The sequence below is a fragment of the Lissotriton helveticus genome, chromosome 9 (genome assembly GCF_964261635.1).
Source record: "Lissotriton helveticus chromosome 9, aLisHel1.1, whole genome shotgun sequence".
NCBI lineage: Eukaryota > Metazoa > Chordata > Amphibia > Caudata > Salamandridae > Lissotriton > Lissotriton helveticus.
Genome location: NC_136070.1, coordinates 136,466,419 through 136,490,999, shown reverse-complemented (window position 1 = coordinate 136,490,999; position 24,581 = coordinate 136,466,419). Strand labels below are relative to the sequence as shown.

General features: G+C 46.6%; 1 protein-coding gene across 1 annotated transcript in view; it reads right to left on the bottom strand.

Moving 5' to 3' along the window:
* Positions 1-24,581, bottom strand: part of EHD4 (EH domain containing 4) — a 183,177-nt gene that overhangs the window by 71,018 nt on the left and 87,578 nt on the right. The window contains exon 4 of the mRNA XM_078659642.1: positions 22,836-23,248. Coding sequence (XP_078515768.1) covers positions 22,836-23,248 — 413 coding nt within the window. The remainder of the gene's footprint in view (positions 1-22,835; positions 23,249-24,581) is intronic.

Sequence of the window (24,581 nt, the reverse complement as noted above, 5' to 3'; positions counted from 1 at the left end):
AATTCGGATGCGAAGCCTCACCAACAGAGTTATGATCTTCCTTACTCAGAAGTTTGACCTGGGACTTCGGTCTTGAACTAGAGGCCTTTTCTGAGTGATGACGTGACTCATGGCTCCTCTCCTTATGCTTCTTCTTCGAAGCATGAGCCGAAGACGACTCCGAGCGTGACCTCGAACGAGACCTCGACCTCGAACGTCGAGATCGAGACTTCGAAGACTTCTTAACTCTCTTATTCTTTAGTTTTGCTACGAGTAGTTTCGTTTCCCTCTCTCGTAAAGCCTTCGGGGTCATCTTCTTGCAGCAAGGGCAATCTTCGACGTCATGGTCGGAACTCAGGCACCAGACACAGCATTCATGCGGGTCGGTTATAGACATTGTCTTGCCACATTCCCCGCAAGCCTTAAAACCAGTCTTCTTCGACGACATCTCGAAGAAATTAAAGAAAGACACAGTAATAGAATAATAGTAACAAAGTTACTGTGAAGCTACAGTACGATCCCAGAAAACCGTTAGCGTCGACGACGCGGAAAAAAGGGAACTGATGTCATCACGCCGGCGTGGGCCTATTATAGGCGTCGGTGACGTCAGCGGAGTCGCAAGCGGTGCCGTGCCTCTGTGACGTCTGGGACCACGTCGGCGCGAAGCTACAAAAAGAATTTCCGAATGTTGCTGACGCAAGGGGATATTCACAAGGTGAGGAATCCACACGGCAGATGTATCTATCAAAAACACTTTATCCAAAGAAAATACATTTCATATTTGTTTTCTATTAGAAAAGCCATGCTTCTCTAACAAAAAAAAATATTTAGTAGCCTGTCAAAATACCCACAACTGCAAATTCAATGTATTTACTTGAACTGTAAACCCTATTACAAATATAGAAAAATATGTGACACGGTAAAAAACATTTTCACAAACCTTGTTAAAGGAAAAAATTGAAAAAATAAGGCAATGTAGCCAGATAGGCAGTAGATGCTTAAGGCTCAAAAACAAACTGAAGCTTTAGGGACTCCCAGCACTCTGGGGTACCCCTAAATGGTAGAGCTCCAGTTCTTATTATTACAATGGAAACAAAGCTCCTACTACAGAAGAACATTATCTTCCTTCCTTTCTTCCACCAGGAGGAAAATGGTTTGCTTACGATTAGAATTGAAATTCCCTTCAAGGAAAACTGTGATTACAGGTAAGCAACCATTCCTTCTCCTGCAGGGGATCTTCATTGATAATCAAGCACTGAATAGAGAAGCAAGTCCATCCCTACTTAGAGCAGTGTAAGAATAGAAGGAAAATAGAATGAACTACACAAAGAGTCCCTCAAGTCTTACTAGGTTTTCATAGGGTAAAAATATGCAACAGACTATATATCTAGAAAGTGATTTTATAAAAAAGTGGCTAGCACTGTATGTAAGGGCCCATGGCTAACAAGTGCTTAGTTTTCCTTTGTGTTGTCCACATAAAATGTAAACACTCTCCTTACATCCAATATATGGAGAGATCACTCAACTGGCCAAGTAAGATTCTGAAGGCAAGTCAACAGAGGCGGATCGCTTAAATTAAAAATACGAGAACACCCTAAGGAGAATGCGGAGGCGAGTCCAAATGACCACTATGTTCTTATGGAACACTGTGTAGGGTTTATGGGAACACAATGCCTGAATATTTCCAAGCCAGTGTTGGGATGTTATAGCTACAAAGAAAGCAGCTTTCCACAATAGATGCTGAAGGGAATCTTAACTAATTGGCACAAAAGGAGAGTCAATGAGCCTTGAGAGAAAAATATTTAGTTCTCACAAAGGAGATGTTCTCCTTATTAGTGGTGAAAACATTTCTAATTCTTCAAGGAACTCCTTAACCACTGGGAGTTTCCAAAAAAGAGCTTAGTGTACAACATTTCCTAATGGCAGAAACAGCTGCCAAATGGAACCTCAATGGGAGAGAACTGTAAGCCTGACCTAGCCAAATGAAGAAGACTTGGAAATAGTGCTTCTTCTTTACAAAGTGAGATTGAAATTCTTTAGTGACCACCAGTTACAAAATGTTTTCCATTTGAAGGCATATGAAACTCTTGTTGATGGTCTTTGCCTTGTTTCAGATTGACCATACACTTTTAATGGAGTTTTAAGTGTCTACTTTTATGAGTGCAGGATCCAGGTGGCCAAATTAAAAGACGGCAGCTTGGGAGGGAGAATCTGGCCCCTGACCATGTGAAGGAGATCCACCCCGGACGACAATCTCTTTTGTGGATTCTCTGACAATTAATGAAACTTCCACTTTCCAGGCAACTCTGGTGATGTTAAATCATCCTGGCTCTTCAGTATGTTAGTTTGGTGATGGTATTAGGGGGAATCAGTGGAAAGGCGTAAAAAATTTCCAGCACCAGCAGTTTCACAGGGTGTTCCTCTTCTCAATTGCTGGTAGCCTTCTGGAGCTGAAGATGGGACATTTTGGGGCTTCTACTATTGCGAAGAGATCTAACAAAGGAAAAACCTAGTGTGGCTTCCCTGAAATGTAATGTTTAGGGAAGCTTCTTGAGCATGTTGGGTGCCTGGAAGAAGAGCTGAAGTTATCCTTAGATTTCTGGCTATCAGCCACTTCCTGAAGAACTGCGCTTCCACAAGCAGCCCTCTGGATCTCGTTCCCACTTTGTTCAAATAATGCATGGTTGTGGTGTTGTTAGTCTAAACAACCAGACAGCCCATCTTGAAAGCAGGAAGAAACACTTTCAGGGCTATGCATACAGCCTTTAGTTACAGAAGACTGATATGATGAACTATCTACTTGGAAAACCATGAACCTTAAATCTGCCTTGAGTCATACAAGTATCCCAAACAGCTAGGGAGTCATCAGTCACAATTGTCTGAGTTGGAATATCCTCATGGAAGTCCATTCCACAAAGGAAATTTCATTTGATGGCACAACTACCACCATAGGAGGTACTAGGCTCCACGCGGAGACATTATGAGTTTGTCTTCCCATGTCTCTGAGTACCGGCACCACTGTTCTTCCAGACACTGTTGTAATGGCTTCAATATGAAGATGGGAATTAGCTGTGAAACAGGAAAGTGCAGGATGCCATTGAGCCCCGAAAGGGAGAGATTTGTCTTGCAGTCTGTTGGTTTGTTGGTTTGTTGTCAGACGACTGCTACACACGACGATACCCAGCTCCTCTTTATGTGCAGGAAAGGAGAAGATTTCGATGGAGAGAGTATCCGTGAGTGCCTTGGGGCTGTTTTTAAATCGTTCCAGCTAAACAGCCTCAAGTGCAACTCAGATAAATCTGAGGTACTCTTCTTCGGCTGTCCATCCGAGCCAGATTGGCAGGAATGGTGGCCGGTTAACATGTTCCTTCCAGCGGGTTCGTCCCAGCTGGCAAAGAACTTGGGGATCAAGATTGATAATGGTCTGGTGTTAAGATCTCAGATCCTTGGTCTCGCGGGAACATGTTTTGGCCTCCTCAGGATGCTTCGTAAGTTTCTTCCCTTGCTCTCAGAGGAGCATAGGAAGACGACGGTGCAGGCATTAATAGGCTCTAGACTGGACTACTCTAATGTTTTATATCTTGGCCTGCCGGAATATCTTTTGCAACGGCTGCAGGTGGTCGAGAATTCGGCCGCAAGGGCCATCTTTGGTCTGCACAGGCGAGCTAGAGTTTCCGGTCTTTTGCAGTCGCTCCATTGGCTGCCTATCCGCAAGCGGATAGTTTTTAAGGCCTTGACCCTGGCCCATAAGGCTCTTCATGCCTCGGGAGCCAAATATCTCCAGAAGAGGCTTGCCTTTTACCATCCGGCCAGATCTCTGAGGTCTGAATCACTGTTCCTTGCTGTGGTCCCACGAGTAAAAAGGGCCCGTATTGGAGGTCGCTCTTTCAGGCTTTTGGCGCCTCAGCTTTGGAACACTCTGCCCCTGGCTTTACGCAGTACCTCCAATCTGCTGAATTTTAGGAAGGGCCTTAAAACTTGGCTGTTCGCCCTTTAGGTTCTTCCTTCTTCCCCCGGGGCCTGTTTTATTTTACTGTGTTGCGTTTTCACTGTTTTGTTTTCTTAATAAAAGCGCCGGGACACTCCAATGGAGTAGCCGTGCGCTATAAAAGTTTAAATTAACATAACATAACATAACATAACACTTCAGATGGCAAAATAATAGTCTTGCCTATGGAGGATACACTTTTGCTCATTGGATATTCAACACTGCTCACAGGAAGTGTAAGGACTGCACTAGGTAGAAGTGACATTGCCTGATTAACATACAACCCCAGTTGTTTAAGGATAGTAACTACATGCTGGAAATGCTCAGGGCTTACTGCAATGCTGAGGCTTTCATCACCCAGTCGTCTTGATACAGATCGATTGAGATCTTCCGACACCTAAGATATTCCACATCTACAGCCAATAGTGGCCAGCATGGCTTGCCGGGGAAGGGGGGGTGGGTGGGTTTGGGGTTATGAAGGGGGTCATCATTTTAAAAACACAAATTAAAAACCTACCTTTCCGTGGGTCCCGCGTCTTCTCTCCTCCTGCTCTCCTGTCTCCAGGCACATGAAAGTGGCAGCTGGGCTCCCTCCCCAAAGCCAATCACAACGCTGCATGCAGAGTTGTGATTGGTCGGGACGGCACCCATCCAGGGGCTAGTGGGGTGGGCATATTCTCCATGCAGGCTGTATTCCTCGATGGAGAAGGGCAGAGTGCACATGACTGTTTGGGCAGCCAGAGAGGGCTGAACAAACAGTCTGTGCGCACTCCGGAATGGGAAAACCACTCCTCTGCCATTAAGGGGCGCATTTAATGGCAGAGTCAGCATCATGGAAATACCCTACGCGGCGCCACAGGAGCAGGCACCATCGGTGCGGACTGCCATCGGAACAGTAAGGAGGCAGGGTGGGGTCTGTTTGATTGTTTTTACCGTCTTGATCTAATAAACTATTGCACGGCGAAGACCGTGGGGTGACTCAGTAACATGAGAACCTGGTTTCCTTTTGTTAACCATTAACAGGTTTGCTCCTTTGTCTTCCCGAACACAGGTTGTGTTCTTTGGAGTTCGCCCTTCCTGGCGCTTGTTCGAGTTTACTTCACTATTAAACTCGGTAAGTTGCCGGTACATGGGGACGTCATTGCTTATACTCCCCTGTACAAATCTTTTCTACAACAATAATCGGTTTGACTAAAAGAGGATGTAGAGGTTGTTAGCAGCAATACATTTTAATATTAACAGGAGAACCATATTGTGGCACGGAGGGCAGTTATTATTATATAACAAGCTGAAGTGAGGGACTGTTTTTATTTAGCTCAGCTCAGCTCAGCTCGTCATGCAGTACACTGCTTGTGTGCTCATGACGAGCTGAGCTCGTCATGAACAATGGGATTCAAAAAAGGGCAGCACCAAGCGGGAATTGCTTTAGCATTGATAGTGTTAACAGTTTGAAACTCATTAGGAGGTAGGGACATACTAAAAAACATACCTATGTGATTGGATGTTCTAAACAACATGATAAACAAGTCACAGCATATGGCTATATCGTTTTTGTGTTTCTCTGCAGTATATATATCCTGTGTCAGGCGGGATCTACCTCCACACGTTTCTGATCGACTATGATCATTTCACCCCATCTATTAACTGGACTTAGGCAAGGTGGGAGAGTGGACTTGGACTGGTAAACGTCCTGATGAAGACCGGCGTGAGCTGTTCACTAGAGGCACAGTAAGACGGTCAAAACATGTTGGCATTGGCAGTTTAGGGAGGGGTGTTTTGGGAACTTGACATTCTCTATAAAAACTTCTCATCCTTCACTATTTTAATCTTGGCCATAGAACCTATGAATAAAGGTCCAAAAGGTATCCATGAGCCAGTTTTAAGCACTTTCTAACACTGCACTTTCTTCTATCACTGTACCCGGTCACAGGGTAACACTCCCTTTGTTATCACTGTTTTTGTCACTTTTGTGTTTGTCTTGTGTTTCCCCCTCCCTATGCTCCGTCATGTGCGTGGCTACGCCAGTGCGTTTTGTTAGCAGACCCGATGATGAAGCATGTCACACTCATTTGTGTGTGAGTGAGGGCATTTTTCAAAACATACTAGTTTTGTCACTACATGTCTGTTAATGTATTTGTGTCGGGTGCTTTCCTCTCTACCCCTCGTTGTGTTAAAGTTGAATATGGCACAGAGGTCAATTTGGAGGTAGTTTTAGAGTCTGGCATCTAAGACCCAAAAGGTTGACCTACCTGCCCTTGCACATTTATCCACTGGGACCTTCGGCAACAACGCTGACCAAGACCGTTGTGATCTCTTCAACAAATAGGGGGATACCAATGTGGAGAAGCAGGCCCAGTTTTGTAAATTCGCTTGTGAGTGAGACTTCTGTTTTTTTATATCAAATTCAAGAAGTCTCTTGCAAGAGAGACACAATTGTACTTTCCCAATCCCAACCGCACACTTCATTTTCCTCAAGAACGCCACTACCACCGCCATGCATTTCGAGAAGGTGCGAGGAGCAGACTTTAGCCCGAAAGGCAGGACCTTGAACTGGAAGTGGTCTGATTGTATTCTGAATTTTAGAAACTTCCGATGCTTCCAAGAGATTGGGATGAAAATAAGCATCCTGAAGCTCTTTGGAACACATCAAGTCTCCTTGATGAATGTGTGGATTGACTTGGTGTAATGCCAACATTCTGAACCTTTCTCCGAGTACAAATTTGTTTAATAGTCTGAGATTTAATATAGGCCTGAACTCCTTGTTTGGACCTTTCTTTGGGACCATAAAGTAACGGGAATAGATACCCGGTCGACGTTGGTGCCAGGGAACCTCTTTGATGGCATGTTTTTGTAGCAGGGTGGAGAACTCCACTCTTAGCATACTTATGCAATTTACCTTAATTTTCCGAGGAGGTCCCGAAGGTGGAGGTGACTTGAATCTGATTGAGTACCCATTTCTCACGATATTGAGCACTTATTTGTCCTGCGTTATTTTGGTCCACTTGTCCAAGTGAAAACCTATACTTCCCCCCACCGGAGTGGGTAACGGAGTTGGGGGAAGCAAGCACTCACTGCTTAGCCTGTTGTTTAGCTGCTGGGGTTGTCTGTCTTGAGCCTCCTCTTCCTCTACCAAGTCTACGCTAGTGGTAGTAAGATCTCGCTTGATGGTGCTGTGAAGACCAGTTAGGGGTTTGAACCCTCTGCTGGTATTGGCGCCAATCATATGGTCGGTAGCGACCCCTGAAATCTTTTCTCTTCTCTAACCCCACAGCCTTCAAGGTGTCTAGTTCGTTTTTCATTCGAGACATATCATCGTCAGCATGAGAGATAAAGAGTAATGGTCCATTGAAGGGAAGGTTGAGAATCCTGTGCTGGGCCTCTGGTTTCAACCCTGTAAGTCTTAACCAAGAGGATCGACGGGTGCAGATTCCATGAGAATAACCATGAGCCACAGGATATGAGGCGTCTGCTGCTGCGCTTATGACCCGATTAGCCACAAGACCCCCTTCATGTAGGAGTTCTTGAAAATCCTGCCTGTCTTCCTTCAGTAGCTTCTCTGCAATTCGTGATAGCGAGTCCCAAAGAGAGTGGTCATATTAGCCCAACAACGATGAAGTGCTGGCCACCTTCATGTAAGCTGCAGATGTGTTGCACATTATTTTGTCAATTGAGTCCATGGCTTTGCTGTCCTTATCAGAGAACAGCAGAAGATGATGACCCAGTGTGAGTCTTTCTAGCCGCTGACACGATGACAGCGTCAGGTGGTGGATCAGACCTAAGAAATAACGGGTCCTATTGTGGTGCCCTATATTTCTTTGCTATCCGTGAAGGTTCTGCTCCCACTGAAGCCAGAGTTAGGAGTGTATGGAGAGCCGGTTCTCGCAATCCAAGTACCAGAGGGAATAGAAGTCTAGAGGGGGGCCTGTGATACAGAGTCTCAAAGATCACAGATGTTGAAGGTGCAGAATAAGGCATTTCAATGTTTAGCTTTGTAGCCCCTCTGCACAAGACCTCATAAAAGTCACGATATCATCCACTGGTGACACCCTAGTCGGTGGAGTAGCTGAGAGAGTTGGTGAGTAGTCTGGAGTCAGAGGACCACAAAGGTGACCTGCGTCTTCGCTCTCTAGGAGAGCGGTGTCGAAATCTTGTAGACCGACTTCTAGGAGACCTAGATCTGTGTCTCCTTGAGACTGATGACCTCTGAGGTGTGGCACGTCTCTCTTGTCTGTCAGGAGAATGAGAAGGAGAACGAGAACGGGAATGTGCCAAGTTGAATTTCCTTATCTTTCAGTCCTTTATTTTTCCAACCATCTCTGGGAGATGTTAGTAGGACGTTCTGGAGCTGGAGAGGCCTCTGGAGTGATCTGTACTATCCAGTGTTCAGGGGAAGAAGAAGCACTCCTGGACTTCAGCATCTGGATTTCCCTCGACGTCGGACGCACCTCTCGAAGTCGGTATTGGAGACCGATCTGATCTCAGTCTTTTGGCAGGTGGAGACCTGTAGATGGAGGGAAGTCTCGACGTCCACCTGGACGGCAATCTCCTCGCTGGGGACCTTCTCAACGAAGGAGACCTTCTCTTTGACGCCGGGCGACCTTTGCACCCTTCTCGACGTGGACCTTCTCATCGGCGACCTTCTCGTCAGCCACCTCCTCGTCGGCGATCATCTCGACAGCGGTGATTTGTTGTGCCCTGCCCACCAGCGATGACGCCCTTGAACGGCTGTGCTTTACCGGCGTTGAGTTCTTCGGCGTAAACTTCGTTGTCTGAGGTGCTCTCGACGTCGGTGGTGATCTCGACGCCGGCACCGATATCCTCAATGGCGATCTTTCCTGTTGACGATGAGATTTTGACATCAAACGTCTGACTCCCGTCGTCGTAGGCGAGCCGGATCTGGACTGTCTAAGAGGTGGTGTCCACTTCGGCCTGGATTTAGACTTCGCACCAGAAGTTGTTCGCTTCGGCGGCGAAGGAGGCCTCAACGTCGACTTTGATGCTGAAGGTGAGCAACAGGGTATCTTCGACGTCGATCTGTCCATTGACGGCGAATTTGACCTGTGTCTTCTTTTTCCATCCTTTTCCTTGTGCTCTGACCTTTTTTGAGAGGAGGGCTCTTTAGAGGGATGTCCTTCCAGGCCACATGTTGACTCCTTTCCTCTCTCCTGCATTGCATGCAGCTTGATTATCTCCCTCTCCCGAATGGTTCTCTTGGAAAGCTGCTGACAGTAGTAGCTCTCATCAGGTCTGTGAGAAGATGGTAGACACACAATACAGACCGAGTGCAAGTCTGACTGTGCCATCTTTTTCCCACAGGAAGGGCACTTATTAAATAAGACTGGCATTCTGACATGAAACCATGACTTTGATGAGTATCCTCTGGAAGGGAACATTGCTTTCTCCCGTTATCTCAGCCTTGGGTCGATTCTCTCTTTCGTCCCCCTTAACGAGAGAAACCAGCCGTGGAAGGTTGACGGTAGCTAGCATGTTGGTAAGCTTGCCTGTATTGTGGCTGGTAGGGCTGATATTGTTGAGCTCTCTGGAAGTTTCCTCTGTAGGTGGCAAAACAACGTCCTTTTGCTTCCCTGAATGGTATTTTCCTGTACTGGAGGGAGTCTAAAGATTTTGCTGTATCTGTGTCATTTTTGATGGATAGAAGCGCCTCATCTATGTTTCCCAAACAAATTGTCGCCAAACGCCATATCCAGGACCTTTGTCTGAAACTCAGGCCTAAAAGTGGTGACTTTCAACCACCCTTGGCGCCTCAAGACTGCCGCACTTGCCAATTGGCGAAACCCTGTGTTGGCTATGTCCATAGCGCAACTGATCGTTTCAGAGGCTGCCCGCTCTCCTTCTACGAGGATTTTTCTGGCTTCCTGCCTCTTGTACTCAGGAATAAGGTCCAGTAAGGAGGCCATGTTCGACCACATCTGTCTATCATAGCGGCCGATGAAAGCCAACGCGTTTGTCACCTTGATGGTAGTTGAAGCCATAGATGAGAAAGTCTTCCCCATAATGTCTAGCTTACGCCCTTCTTTGCCCGGAATGGTTGGATATCAGGGTGGCTTGGTTCTTTGATCTCCTTTGTGCCGCTTGGGAAATAACAGAATCCGGCTTAGGGTGGCCCGTCAGGCAGGAAGGTGAATCCTCTGGGGCCGTGTACTGCTTCTCTATGCGAGAGAGCACTGGTGGTATCGTGGCCGGGGTCTTCATTATCTTCACTCCCTCTTGCCAGATGTAGTCTAATATTGGTATTATTCACACCGATTTCCTAGTCCGTATGTTTAACGGCCATGGGTAGATGGAATCTATTACAGCCCTCTCCATTACGTTGTGGAAAAACCCTATGTCTTCTGGAGGGGTATCCGCTGGATGGTGTGACGGGGGAGTGAGAATGATGTAGTCCTCCCAAGGATCTGCAGGCATAGATTCTAGAATTTCACCTACTGTCTCCTCATCCGAGGAGGAAGTGTCGACCAGATCAGGCTCCTGTATAGATGGGTGTGGTACTGTAGGTGTCACTGGCGAAACGAATGTTTCAAGGGACTGTGGTCGAACCTGAGACGGCTCCTTGTGAACATTTTGAGATGGAAATCTTTGTAGTGTGCCACCCTAGCCTGAAGGTCCTGAATCAAGCCCGGCGTAAGATGATCTTCCTAGGGCGAAATTCAGGAGTATATTTACTGTGTTGATAATGACGTGGCAGTGCTAGATAAGGTTGATAGTAATGTTCTTCATAGCCCTCGTCATCTTCCTGGCACTTAACGTGCAACTCTGATGGACTATGCGCCACTCAATATATTCCCCCATCCTCTTCTTCCGACTCCTCTAGGTCCAATAGGTGCGAAGAAGGCAAAGGGGAGATCTTACTGTATGCTGACATTTGTGGATGAAAATATTTTTTCATCACTTTAGTCATTGTCAACGGTGGTGTAGACGGAATCGTGGCCACTGACAATGGAATGTTGGTAGCAGACGGTGTTGCTGCAATCCATGCTGCCGTCGACGGTGTCGTTGTAGGCAATGTTGCAGTCAGCAGAGCTGTCGTCGGCGGTGTCAGCGACGACGATACTAGGGATGTCGACGGTATAGTCGTTGACGGTATCTTAGTCAATGAAACCTTTGTTGACAGCACAGATGGGGTGGTCATTGACGAAGGCGTCAACGATGCTCTTGTCGACAGTATGAGCCCAGAGTTGGCCGCTGTCGTTGTACCTGCCATCGACGGGACCAACGACGCAATAGTGTAATTTATTGTCGTCGATCATCTAGCGACTGTGGTCGATGGAGGCGTCTTTGATGGGGATTTTTCAGATCTGAATTTCTAGGATCTGATGAGGAGGCTTTATGGTGCTTCTGGTCTTTCCTCACTGGAGTAGAGGAGATTGAAGGCTCAGAAGAGACGAACAAAAGTGTCTTACCTGTAAACTGTGGTTCTCCAGTATTGGTGTCTTTCATGGATTCACATGCTTGAATATTCCCCGTCGTCGAAGTGGGAGTTCAACGGTACATAACATAGCAATGTAGCAATAACACAAGTATATATGCATAAAAGAAAGAAAAACCATAGAGTTTTCCATAGATAGACAACATATCACTTCTATGATATATCATAGTCATTATGTTTTGGTCCAAATTCCAGCCAATCAGGCGTCAGCACCCTCTTACAATGTTCTCCTAAGAGGCTCAGGCCCTCAGATTTTCGTAGCACAAGAGTAATATAGAGCCAAGAGATAAAGAGAGCCTCTGAGGGGAGATGGGTGGGTCGCAAGTGAATCTATGAAAGACACCAATACTGGAGAACCACAGTTTACAGGTAAGTAACTCTTGTTCTTCTCCAGTATTGAGGTGTCTTTCATAGATTCACATGCTTGAATAAGAATAGTGAGCAGTGGCGTTAAAAAAATTCAAGGTACATATTATTCAACATAATAATAATAATAATACACAGTACGAAAGACTGAAATATATATAAGAAAAAAGTACCTTGTGTACCTTATTACCTTATTTAAAAATATTACGTAGGACTGCCTGTCCCACCATGGCTGAGTCAGTGTTGTCAGCAGCATCCAGACAGTAATGTCTCGTAAAAGTGTGCTTGCTGGACCATGTTGCAGCTCTACAGATGTGATGAAGAGGCACACCAGCAAATAGCGCAGTAGAAGAGGAAACCTTTCTGGTAGAATGCGCTCGGACAGTTGCAGTAAGTGGTTTTCCTGCTTGCTGATGGCAAAATGCAATCGGAGTAGATATCCAGCGTGCAATTGTTTGTTTGGTGACTGGGTGCCCTTTCCGTATTCGCCCGTAGGCCACAAAAAGCTGGTCAGTCTTACGGATAGTAGGCTGGATTGGTGCGGAGCAAGACTGAGTCCTTGGTAAATTTAAGAAAAGGCGGTTTAGTAGTAAACGCGTGTATGTCACTGAGGAAGTGAGAGCCAGAAGTAGAGAAGTCGTCCAAGTAATGTATTTAAGATCGACCTAATGGATTGGCTCAAACGGGTGTTACATTAGTTGTGCCAATACAATGTTCAAATGCCAAGGAGGAGGTGGTCGACGAATTGGTGGAAACATCCGAAAAAGCCCCCTGAAAAATTGTTGAATTACTCTGGAAGAGTAAAGAGAGTTAGAGCCATCTTGACGAAACCGTGAGATTGCTGCTAGAAACACTTTTAGGGTAGAAAACGAGAGGCCCGTCTTTGCCAAGTATAAAAAGAAAGGCAAGAGTTGCTCAGGCGTGGAATGAATAGGATGTACTTGAGCATCATTTCACCATAGACAGAATCTTTATCATTTGCGTTTGTATGTTTTCACAGTTGAAGCTGCACTAGCCTTAGCCAAGACCTTCTACAATCTAAAGGAATGTCCAAATTTATAAATTCATAGTGCTCAGGTTCCAAGCCGCTAAGCATAGAGATGCTGGGTCGGGATGACAGACTTGGCCCTGATCCATGGTCAGAAGATTTGGAAGAGGGCGAAGAATGATCGGGTCGCACTGTGACAGGAGCAGGAGTTCCGTGAACCAGACTTGTCGATGCCATCTGGGAGCTATTAGTATAATGTGACAGGATTCCTTCCTCATTTTTCGAAGAACTCTGGGAACCAGAGGTATCGGTGAAAAAGTGTAGGCATATATTTTCGACCAGTTCATCAAAAAAGCATTTCCGCATGACTTTGGTTGGGGAAGCCAACTTGCGTAGAACAGGCATTTGCGGTACAGATGTGTTGCTAACAGATCCAGATTCGGACAACCCCATACTTGAAAAATGTGATCCAGTGTGGGTTGATGTAATTCCCACTCATGGTTGGTTGTGGAAGACCTGCTCAGTGAATTCACAAGATTGTTTGACGCTCCCGGAATGTGCACTGTTGAAAGGATGACTTGATGTTGAATCGCCCAATCCCAAATTTGCTGAGCCTGATGGGACAGTAGGATGGACTTTGTGCCTCCTTGTTTGTTTATGTAGTGCATGCACGTTGTGTTGTACGTTCGAACTAACACCGATGCTCCTTGTATGATGGAGCGGAAAGCTTTTAAAGCTAGAAAAATGGCCAGTAACTCCAGTAGATTGATGTGCCAGGTTTTTTGCTGACTGTTCCACTTTCCCTTTACTGTTAGTTCCTGAAGATGTGCATCCCAACCTTCTAGAGATGCGTCTGTTGTGAGAGTGAAACTTGGAGCGTCCTCCAGGAATGGACGACCTAAAGAGACATTTTTCTCGAGAGTCCACCACAAAAGAGCTTTTTTCATCCGAGATGTGACTGACTATATCGTTGAAGGATCCGGAGATTTTAGCCCATTGTTTGTCCAATTCCTCCTGGATAGATCTCATTTTTAGCCGGCAGAGGGGAACAAAAGGGATGCAAGAGGACAACATCCCTAGGAAAGATTTCAACTGTCGGACAGAAGCAGACTCTTAATAGGAGGGAGGTCGTCAGATTGTAAAGTCGCAGACGTTTCTCATGTGACACAAACGCTTTTGCTAGCGTGGTGTCTAGAATGGCTCCTAAGAACAGTCTGTTCTGGGCAGGGAGATAATTAGACTTTTCTTTGTTGAATGTAAGGCCCAGGGACCTGCAGAATAGTGTGTGTTTGGAAGCCTGTTCGAATGACCGTGCCTTCAGCAGGCAGTCGTCCGGGTATGGAAAGATTTGCACTCCTTGCAGGCGAAGGTAAGCTGCCACCGGTTCGAGGACTTTGGTGAACACACATGGGGCGGAGCAAAGGCCAAATAGAAGAACCCTGAATTGAAAGTCTTTCCTGGCCACTCTGAACCTGTGAAATTTTCTGTGTCTCTGCAGAATGGGAAGATGAAAATAAGCATTAGCCTGACACAATACTCCTGAGGCGGAAGCCGGGAGCCACGAGCGCCGTTTATTTTTTAAAGAGCACTGAATTAATAGCTGTTTTTTAAAATAATCACCTGCTGTTGCACTTTATCCTTGAGCACTCGCCCCTTCTTAGAGCTGCTCCCACACCGCGCAGCCGAGCTGAACGCTGCCGCGGACCTGCCAACTAATTGCCGCCATATTGCAGGGAAGTGAGCCACGCCCACCGCCCTTAGGCCACGCTCCCCTTGAGACTACATAAGACGCGCTGTGTAAACAAGCCGCATTAGCCTGACACAACACTCCTGAGGCGGAAGCCGGGAGCCACGAGCGCCGTTTATTTTTTAAAGAGCACTGAATTAATAGCGTTTTTTTTTAAATAATCACCTGCTGTTGCACTTTATCCTTGAGCACTCGCCCCTTCTTAGAGCTGCTCCCACACCACGCAGCCGAGCTGAACGCTGCCGCGGACCTGCCAACTAATTGCCGCCATATTGCAGGGAAGTGAGCCACGCCCACCGCCCTTAGCCCACGCCCCCCCCCCCGAGACTACATAAGACGCGCTGTGTAAACAAGCCGCATTAGCCTGACACAACACTCCTGAGGCGGAAGCCGGGAGCCACGAGCGCCGTTTATATTTTAAAGAGCACTGAATTAATAGCTGTTTTTTTAAATAATCACCTGCTGTTGCACTTTATCCTTGAGCACTCGCCCCTTCTTAGAGCTGCTCCCACACCGCGCAGCCGAGCTGAACACTGCCGCGGACCTGCCAACTAATTGCCGCCATATTGCAGGGAAGTGAGCCACGCCCACCGCCCTCAGGCCACGCCCCCCCCCCCGAGACTACATAAGACGCGCTGTGTAAACAAGCCGCATTAGCCGGACACAACACTCCTGAGGCGGAAGCCGGGAGCCACGAGCGCCGTTTATTTTTCAAAGAGCACTGAATTAATAGCGTTTTTTTAAAAATAATTACCTGCTGTTGCACTTTATCCTTGAGCACTCGCCCCTTCTTAGAGCTGCTCCCACACCGTGCAGCCGAGCTGAACGCTGCCGCGGACCTGCCAACTAATTGCCGCCATATTGCAGGGAAGTGAGCCACGCCCACCGCCCTTAGGCTACGCCCCCCCCCTGAGACTACTTAAGACGCGCTGTGTAAACAAGCCGCATTAGCCGGACACAACACTCCTGAGGCGGAAGCCGGGAGCCACGAACGCCGTTTATTTTTTAAAGAGCACTGAATTAATAGCTGTTTTTTAAAATAATCACCTGCTGTTGCACTTTATCCTTGAGCACTCGCCCCTTCTTAGAGCTGCTCCCACACCGCGCAGCCGAGCTGAACGCTGCCGCGGACCTGCCAACTAATTGCCGCCATATTGCAGGGAAGTGAGCCACGCCCACCGCCCTTAGGCCAGCCCCCCCCTCCTGTCCTCATAAGGATGTGCCTCCACCGGACGTGCAGCGGACGCGCCAAAGGTATGCCTGTCTGCGCCCGTCCGCGCCAGTACGAGCCCAGAGCCCAGTCCCCCTGTTCCTATTACGGTAGCACCCATTACCTACTCGGCAGACACTCTTTGAAAACTGGCAACAAACACTCCGGATCTCTGTCTTTATTCAATCTCTCATGAAGAGTATCATAACAAATGTAACCACTGTACTTACAAACACACGCCGCAGCCCAACCCTAAAGTACGGACAGTCAAAATGGCCCTGCTCGACTGTAGGTTGCTTCCTAAACACAGCACCGAAATAAACTCACTAATTTTGAATTATGACATTGAAGTGCTGTTCCTCACGGAAACATGGATCAATTCCGCATCTGACCCAGATATAATTCAAGCACTTCCGCCAGGCTACACAATTAAATATCTGGATAGACCGCAAGGATCAGGAGGTGGATTGGCAATAATCACGAAAGTCCAACTCACCTGCCATTTCAAGGACAGTCCAATCCTCAACTGTGAAAATGTTCAATTTTCCCTACATCTCTCCCCGGAAAAAACTCTGTCGGGTATACTTATATACAGACCCCCGGGACCGCTTGAACAGTTCCCTAACTCTCTGGTAGAGACTGCAACTTCCCTAGCCTGTCTATTGTCCCAACTTTACAGTTCTAGGAGATCTCAACATCCACTTTGACGATCCAGGGAACAAAACAGCGGATGACCTCAAGGAAGATCTCGCTGCAATCTCTCTCTCTCTGAAAAACCTACTGCCCACTCATAAAAAGGGCCATCTTTTGGACCTCATCTTCTCAAATATCCAAGAACTCTTCACTTCCTCTCCCCTACCCATACCCTGGACTGATCACCATCGTATCCTCTTCAGTAACCCTATCACCAGTCAAACCGGGCCCAGCCTTCCACCCCAAGCGCCTTCGCGCCCGTGGAATAAACTCAACACTGATGCCTGGACCCACCAGCTCATAGCCTCCACTACTACTTTGAGCCAAGATCCTTCTCTAGCAGACATCCAATTCCGAGATTGGATAGAATCGTCGCTGGACGTAGTTCTTCCCGCCAAACAGCTCCCTATTAAGAGAAACTCATACAAATCCCCCTGGTTCACCTCGGAACTACGAGACCTCCGTAAAAAATGCAAAAAACTGGAACGTATCTGGAGAAAAGACTGGTCCCCCAACAACAAAGAAACCAATAAATCGGCTATAAAACAATACAAAACTCTTATCAAAAAGACACAAGCCTCCTATTATGAACAGAAAATCTTGGCTGCATCCAACTCCTCCAGGGAAACCTATCGCGTGGTAAAAAGTCTCTTGAAAGTCCCTGAACCGCAGCCTGCCGCTGATCCCACCGGTGCCAGGTGTACTCAACTCGCGGAGTTTTTCTCAAGCAAAATTTTAAAAATCATAATGACTTTCCCCACCACCCACCTCCCAACCGTCCCCCCAGATGGGCCCTTCGACCCAGACGCACCAACTCTGATAGCCTTTCTTCCCGTCTCTACTGAGAAGCTGATGGACACTCTCAACCGGGTGAAGAGTGGATCCCCAGACAACCCAGTCCCCATGAGCAAACTTAAATTAGTAGCCCCGACTATAGCTCCCCATCTCACGAGTCTGATAAATGCCTCCCTTTCCCGCGGCACAGTCCCCGCCAGCTGGAAAAGTGCAGTAGTGCGTGCACCCTTATAAAAGCCTCACCTAGACCCACTGGACACTTCTAATTTCAGACCCATCTCCCTCCTCCCAGGCATCTGCAAAGTGGCTGAGAGAATTGTAAATGAACAACTTTCAACTTTCCTAGAGACTAACAACCTCCTTCGCCACTCACAGACAGGTTTCAGACCTGGACAGGGGACTGATACCGCCCTGCTGGCTGTGACTGAGGAAACAAGGTCCATTCTAGACGCAGGAGGATCAGTGGCAGTAATCTCCTGGACTTGAGCGCAGCCTTCGACACGGTGGACCACACCATCCTTCTCCACCGCCTCCTAAAATCGGGCATTTCGAACACCGCTCTGGCGTGGTTAAAATCCTACCTGGAACACAGGACCTTCCTAGTGGCCGATAAGTCACGGCCACTATAAATCTTTTCCCTTGAATTGTGGAGTCCCTCAGGGCTCCTCCCTGAGTCCCACTCTTTTTAATGTTTACATGGCCCCTCTTGATGACATCGCCTCTCCATTCGGCATAAAAGTGGTCATGTACGCTGACGACACACAATTAGTCGTCTCCATCAACCAGGCTGATCAATCAATGGATAATCTAGTCTCCTGACTGCATAACATCTCTGTATGGATGGGCGACTCCAGGCTCAAACTCAACGGAGATAAATCTGAAATCATGCTTCTGGGCAACCCAAACAACAAACTCCCCAAAACCCTTGCCTGGCCAGCTAGCATGGGCACCCCTCCTATACCAAAACAAGAAATCAAAAGCCTAGGCTTCTGGCTAGACCAAGACCTCAGCTTCAGAGCCCAAGCAAGAAAAACAGCCGGCACTTGCTTTGGGCTCATGCGAGCAGCCCGTAAGATCCTACCGCTCATCCCCCCCCCCCCCCCCCCCAATACAGAAAAATTCTCATTCAGGGCCTCATCTTGTCTAGATTAGACTACGGAAACGCCTTATACCTAGGGGCACCTGTAGCGGTCATAAAAAAACTGCAGCATACTCAGAACGCTGCTGCAAGACTACTGACTGGAACAAAATCCAGATGTTCAGCCAGACCCTCCCTCAAGGCTCTTCATTGGCTTCCCGTACAAGAACGCACCTCCTTTAAAGCCTTGTGCATCTCCCATAAAATCCTACAAGGCAAAGGTCCACCAATACTGAGACCCCTCATCAAACCACACAAATCATCCCGTCAGCTCAGATCGGACACCCTGTTTCTAGCAAGCGTCCCCAGAATAAGGAAAGCTCGTGCTGGCGGTCGCCACTTTTCTTATAATGCTTCCAAACTTTAGAACAGTTTACCCCTCAACATCCGCAAAGAAAACAATCTTCTTGCATTTCGCAGATTATTGAAAACCTGGCTGTTCCCCCAATAAACCAGCCCCAGGAGTTCTGCCAAGCTTCATGTTTAGCGCTGGGACGCCCAAGGGTAGCTACGCGCTTTAGAAATCCTAAATCAAATCAAATCAAATCAATCCAAAGTTGTCATATACTCCCCTTGAGATAGTAAAGGAAGCACCTCCTGAAGTGACAGCATGCAAAAAGTTTTTTTTTTTTATGTATTTGTTCAGGGCACGTAGGTCCAGAATACGGCGCTATTCTCCCGACTTTTTCTGTATGAGGAAGAACCTCGAATAAAAATCTCTGCCCCTTTGTAGTTTTGGTACCACTTCGATCGCACCTTTTCTTAGTAAAATTGTGAGTTGGTTTAAAAGTTCTTTCAGGTGGGCAAGAGGTGGACCTTTTGGTGGAGAATTGGGAGGAATCTTTAGAAACTCCAATGCATGTCCCTTGCGCACAATATCCAGAACCCATTGAACTGTAGTAATCAGTGACCATTTTGAGTAAAAGTGGGAGATTCGACCTCCAACACTTGAAAAAGCAGGAGGAGTCCGGAATGGTGAGTGGTGAAAGTCATTGTTTTTTGGAAGTCCTTCCCTATGCAAGAGGATTTACCTCTATATTGTCTGTAGGACGAAGAATGCTGTTGCCTGTATGATTGTGGACTCTGGGAGGAGTAACGTTGTTGCCCTTGTTTATACTGATTGGAATTTCCTCGAAAGGAAGAAGTGGAACCACGACCTCTTGCCCCTCGAAAACTGGAGAGTTCTGAGACCACGGGCTGTGTCGGTGTCTTTCTTTATTGCTTGAAGAGCATTGTCGATATGTTGGCCAAACAAAGATTCTCCATCGTAAGGCATGTCCAATATTTTTGTCTGTACTTCTTGACGAAAATACGTGGCTTTCAACCAGCCCTGTCGCCTGAGGACTGCTGCACCAGCCAAAAGGCGGAAACCAGTGGAAGACACATCCACAGCACAAGCAATAATTTCGGACAAATTCTTCTCTCCTTCATGAAGAATTTTTAGTGCCTCTGCTTTAGAAGACTCTGGTATTAGATCTACAAGTGTTGATATATCTGACCACATTTGTCGGTCGTAGCAACCAAGGATAGCCAGAGAATTGGCCGCACGAACTGTAGTTGCCGCCATAGTGGAACATTTCTTGCCAATAGCATCAATGCGTCTACCTTAACGGTCAGGCGGTGCACATAACGGAGATGAAGGATTCCTAGCCCGACGTTGTGCTGCATGCGTAATAACAGAATCAGGCTTTGTTTGAGAAATGAGACAAGCAGGTGAATGTGTAGGGGCCTTGTACTTCTTATCCAGCCTCGGTAGAATAGCTAGAATTTAATTGGGATTTTGCATGATCTGGAGACCTTTTTGCCAGATAAAATAATGATGGGAATAGAACAAACTTGTTTCTGAGGCTGATCTTTAAAATCATAAGAAACAATTGTCTTCTCTTGTTGTCATAGGAAGTTGGAACCTTTTTGCAGATCTTTCCATGAGTAAATGAAAACTACCTATGTCCACTGGTGGAGAATCCGTCGGAGCTGGAGTAGGAGATGGTGTTTGAATCTGGTAGTTGTCCCACTCAGAAAGAAGGGATCTGTCATCCAGCTCACCCTCTTCTCTGTCATCGTTATCATCGTTATTGTCCTCCTCTATGACCGGATGAGCATCCTGTTGTTGATCCTTGGCCGTCGATGTAGAAGGTGTTGCAACTGATTCTTTATTAAGAGGAGGTTGAATAGGCGCTAGATTTGCTGGAGAGGCCTTATTGAACTCGGAAAACGGCTGTAATAATCATCCAGCATGAATTGGAGATTAGAAATAAGAGTTAAAGGCATCTGTGCCATAGGAATTTGTGGTTCAGGCCGCGTGCCACAAGTAGAAAAATCCTCTTCTTCTTCTAGGTCCTCATTCTCAGAGTCCTGACATTTTATAAGTAGCGAGCAGCCCAGACTCTTTCATCATCCTCAGATTCCTCATCATCAGAAGAAAATAACTTAGCTGGAGGTTGAGAAGGAGTTTGAATTGGCATTAGGGTATCCAAAGAGGAATGTCGCTGTTGAAGTAAAAAGCTTGAAGATTTCAATGGTACCAGATCCCTGGAAGCAGCTATTAATGTCACCGTCGATGAAGCCGCTGTCGACGAACCCGCAGTCGATGAAGCCGACGACGACTAAGTGCGCGTCGACAAAATCTTCTTCTTCTGCTTGCTTGACACCGTCGACGAGGTCAAAGGCACCGTAGACAAAATAGGCCTCACCTTAATGGATACAAACGTCGACGGTGAAGAAGCCGCCGACAGGATCATAGCCAGCTTCATGTTGAAGTCGTTGACGTAGACGTGATAACGGCAGCTCTCGTTGACGGGGGAAGCGGCGACGAGCTTGTCGACGAGATAGGCAGTTTCGGAGGTAAAAACTGCCTAGATTGAGTCTTTGACACCTGAAAGTCAGATCTCGGGGGACGTAGAGGGTGAAGAAAGACTCGGAGGGGGAGAAATCACCCTTTTTGAAGTTGAAGGTTGGATAGCGGGCTTATCCACATGATGTTTCTTCACCACTTTAGGTTTTGGAGAAACCTTTTGATATTCATTGGTTCTCTTCAATGATGAAGAAGTCTTGACTGATGACACTCTCCACATCTGAGAGAGGGTTCTCTGAAGTCTTCAACTTATGTAGCCACAGAAGGAGATGCCATTCTCTGCCCTTCTGCGTCTTCCGTGAGAAGGTTCTACATATTTTACAGTCCTTTACCTGGTGTTCAGGATATAGGGAATATATACACTTTTATGAGGGTCTTCAGAATGAAGTCTCTATTTTCCACAGGCTCCACAAGGTCCGAAGAGCGACTTCTTGGTGGAAGACATCCTTAAAGTTGACTTCTGAGTAGAAATGAGAAAAAAATTGAGCAGAGCTCCGGGGACCCTTCCTTCACACAACGTGCGGTAGAAAATCTGAGGGCCTGAGCCTCTGAGGAGAACATTCTAAGAGGGTGCGGACGCCTTATTAGCTGGAATTTGGACCAAAACATGACTATGATATATCATAGAAGTGATATGTTGTCTATCTATGAAAAACTCGATGGTTTTTTTTTCTTTTATGCATATATACTTGTGTTATTGCTACATTGCTAGGTTATGTACCGTGGGACTCCCACTTCGACGACAGGGAATATTCAAGCATGTGAATCTATGAAAGACACTCCAATACTGGAGAATTTAGAATCTCTCTCCTATTTTGAGCTCTTGCTCTCTGGAGAGGGTTTAAGGTGTTTCCTGCCATTTCCGGAGATCTTGGTCTCTTATGAGGCTTGGACGAAACATCACTGTCCTCTTCAGACGACTTCTGCTGCTTAGTGGACTATAGCCATAAAAGCAGCCTCGCCTCTCTGTAGTTTTTGAAGAGAAAGTGTGACAAATTTTGCACTGCTTTACCTCCTGGGCTGGGTGGAGGCAATAAATGTAGTCCTTGTGAGGATCATCACCATGGACCCTTTTCCTGCCACAGATCTTAGAGGCATGGAAGAGTTCTTTCTTATCAGACATGATGAAAAACTTTTTGGAAAAATCTCCTAGCAGGCAGAAGAAAACTGAGTAGAACTCAGGGAGACTCCCTTCACACACGACTTGCGCTGAAAATGTGAGGGAAACTGCCTCTGATGGGAAGGTTCTAGAGAGTGCTAGCAGATGCTTGGCTGCATTCAACATTCGCCCTTTTTCTAAAAAGGACATATATGGGCTATACAGAACATGGCTCATTATAGCCTATGGCATTATTTAAATACTGCTCGATTATGGAACAGTGGGACTCCCATCTCGACGACAGAGAATTCAGGCAAGTGAATCTATGAAAGGTATCCCAATACTGGATAACACGCACTCCTTGGGTTGGCATCCCCCATCGCCTTAGCTACTGCTTTGCCGTTCTTGTTAATTGATTGTATGTATGGTAGATTACATCTTAATTAAAACTTATATTTACACAATTGAATTACATTTACACAACTGCACTGGGCAGTTCCCATACATTGCATGTAACAAACAAGTCTTTACCTTTGCAAGCCTTGCTCTCTTTATCAAGTCATTCAGTTTCCGTAAGGCAGCATTTCTTGGCAGTCCCTGGATATCACGGAAAAGGTCCTGTGCTTCCATTTCAAAAAGCTTCCGATTCTCAGTGATCTGGAGCGGTTTAGACCAGAATGAACCAATGTAGACCCGCACCACCTCCGGTGTATTGATCACCTTACCAAGGGACCACATGAGAGCACCATATACTCTCATCAATTGCTGAGTGTCCACCTGGTCAGCCTTATTCAGCACAACTCTGATTTTGTCATCTTGACCACGGAATGCTCTGATGGCTTCTGAAAACTCATCAGAGATATCCAATTTATGTGCATCAAAGAGAAGGATTATCCGATCGACCCTCTCAGCAAACCACTGCAACACTTGACAGAAATCATAGCCTAGTAAGAAGAAAAACAAAGAAATACATGGTAGAAAAAAACTTTGATTCATTTTTACACAAATACAAAGCATAAACAATTCATTGATAGCAGTCATCAGCTCCATTTAGAGTTACACAATATAACAACTTCATCAAAGCTTTTAGAGAATTTGCCTGTACACGATTGGGATAAAAAAGTATTACCATTAAGAGTCGGTCGATATTAGACCACACAATATTTGTCATGCTAGTTCTAGCTTAGGTGATTACTGCAAGACCTTTAGATATTCTCAAACTTACTAGACTTTCCAGCTTGCCGGGAAGGTAGCGGAGTTGAAAGAACTGTTGATGACGTCGCGGAGATGGGGTGCGATGATAGAGTCTGCTTTGTTGAAAATGTGGTGGGGGCATGGGTCGGTAGGCGATCCTGAGTGGATGGAGTTCATCAGTCGGATGGTGTCTTCGGTGGTGATTGTGTTCCAGGCGGAAAGGATGTTAGAGGGCGGTGTTGGTTCGGAAATGGGTGGAGTGGGCATGTCGTCGGACTGGTTGTCGAAGCCGTTATGTATTTCGGCGATTTTGTTGTGGAAGAATGAGGAAAGAGTCGCAGAGGTCTTGGGAGGGAGAAATGTCGTTTGTGCCGGCGGTGGGGTTAGTGAATTCTTTGACGATGTTGAATAGTTCCTTGCTGTTTTGGGCATTGTTGTCAAGTCGATCCTTGAATGCAGATTTCTTGGTGAATCGGATCAGTCGATGGTGTTTGCGGGTGGCGTTCTTGAAGGTGGCTAGGTTGTCATTGGTTGGGTTTTTTCTCCAGGTTTTCTCGAGAGTACGACAGAACTTCTTGGATTTTTTAAGGTCATCGTTGAACCAGGAGGCTTTTTTGCTGCCTTGCTTGATTAGATGGTTTTTCAGGGGTGCTAGTTCGTCAGCGCTGTGGGTGATCCACTGAGTGAAGTTGGTGGCTGCTTGGTTAGGGTCGGATGAAATGGCAGGGGGGTTCTGGAGAAGCGATGTGAAGAGCTGGTCGGTGGTGATTTTGTTCCAATTTCTTCTGGGAATGGGTTGGGGGGGGTTGTGTGTCGTGGGCTTTTTGTAGTTGAAGTGAACGCAGCTGTGGTCCATCCAATGGAGGGCTGTGGTGCGATCGAAGGAGATGTGCTTGCTGGAGGTGAAGATAGGGTCAAGCGTGTGTCTGGCAGAGTGGGTGGGGGCGTCTACCAGTTGTTTGAGTCCTAGATTGGACATGTTATCCAGAAGGGTGGTGGTGTTGTTGTCGTTTTTCTTTTCCAGGTGGAAGTTGAGGTCTCCCAGAAGAATGTAGTTTTTGGAGGGGAGGGCATGTGGGCTGA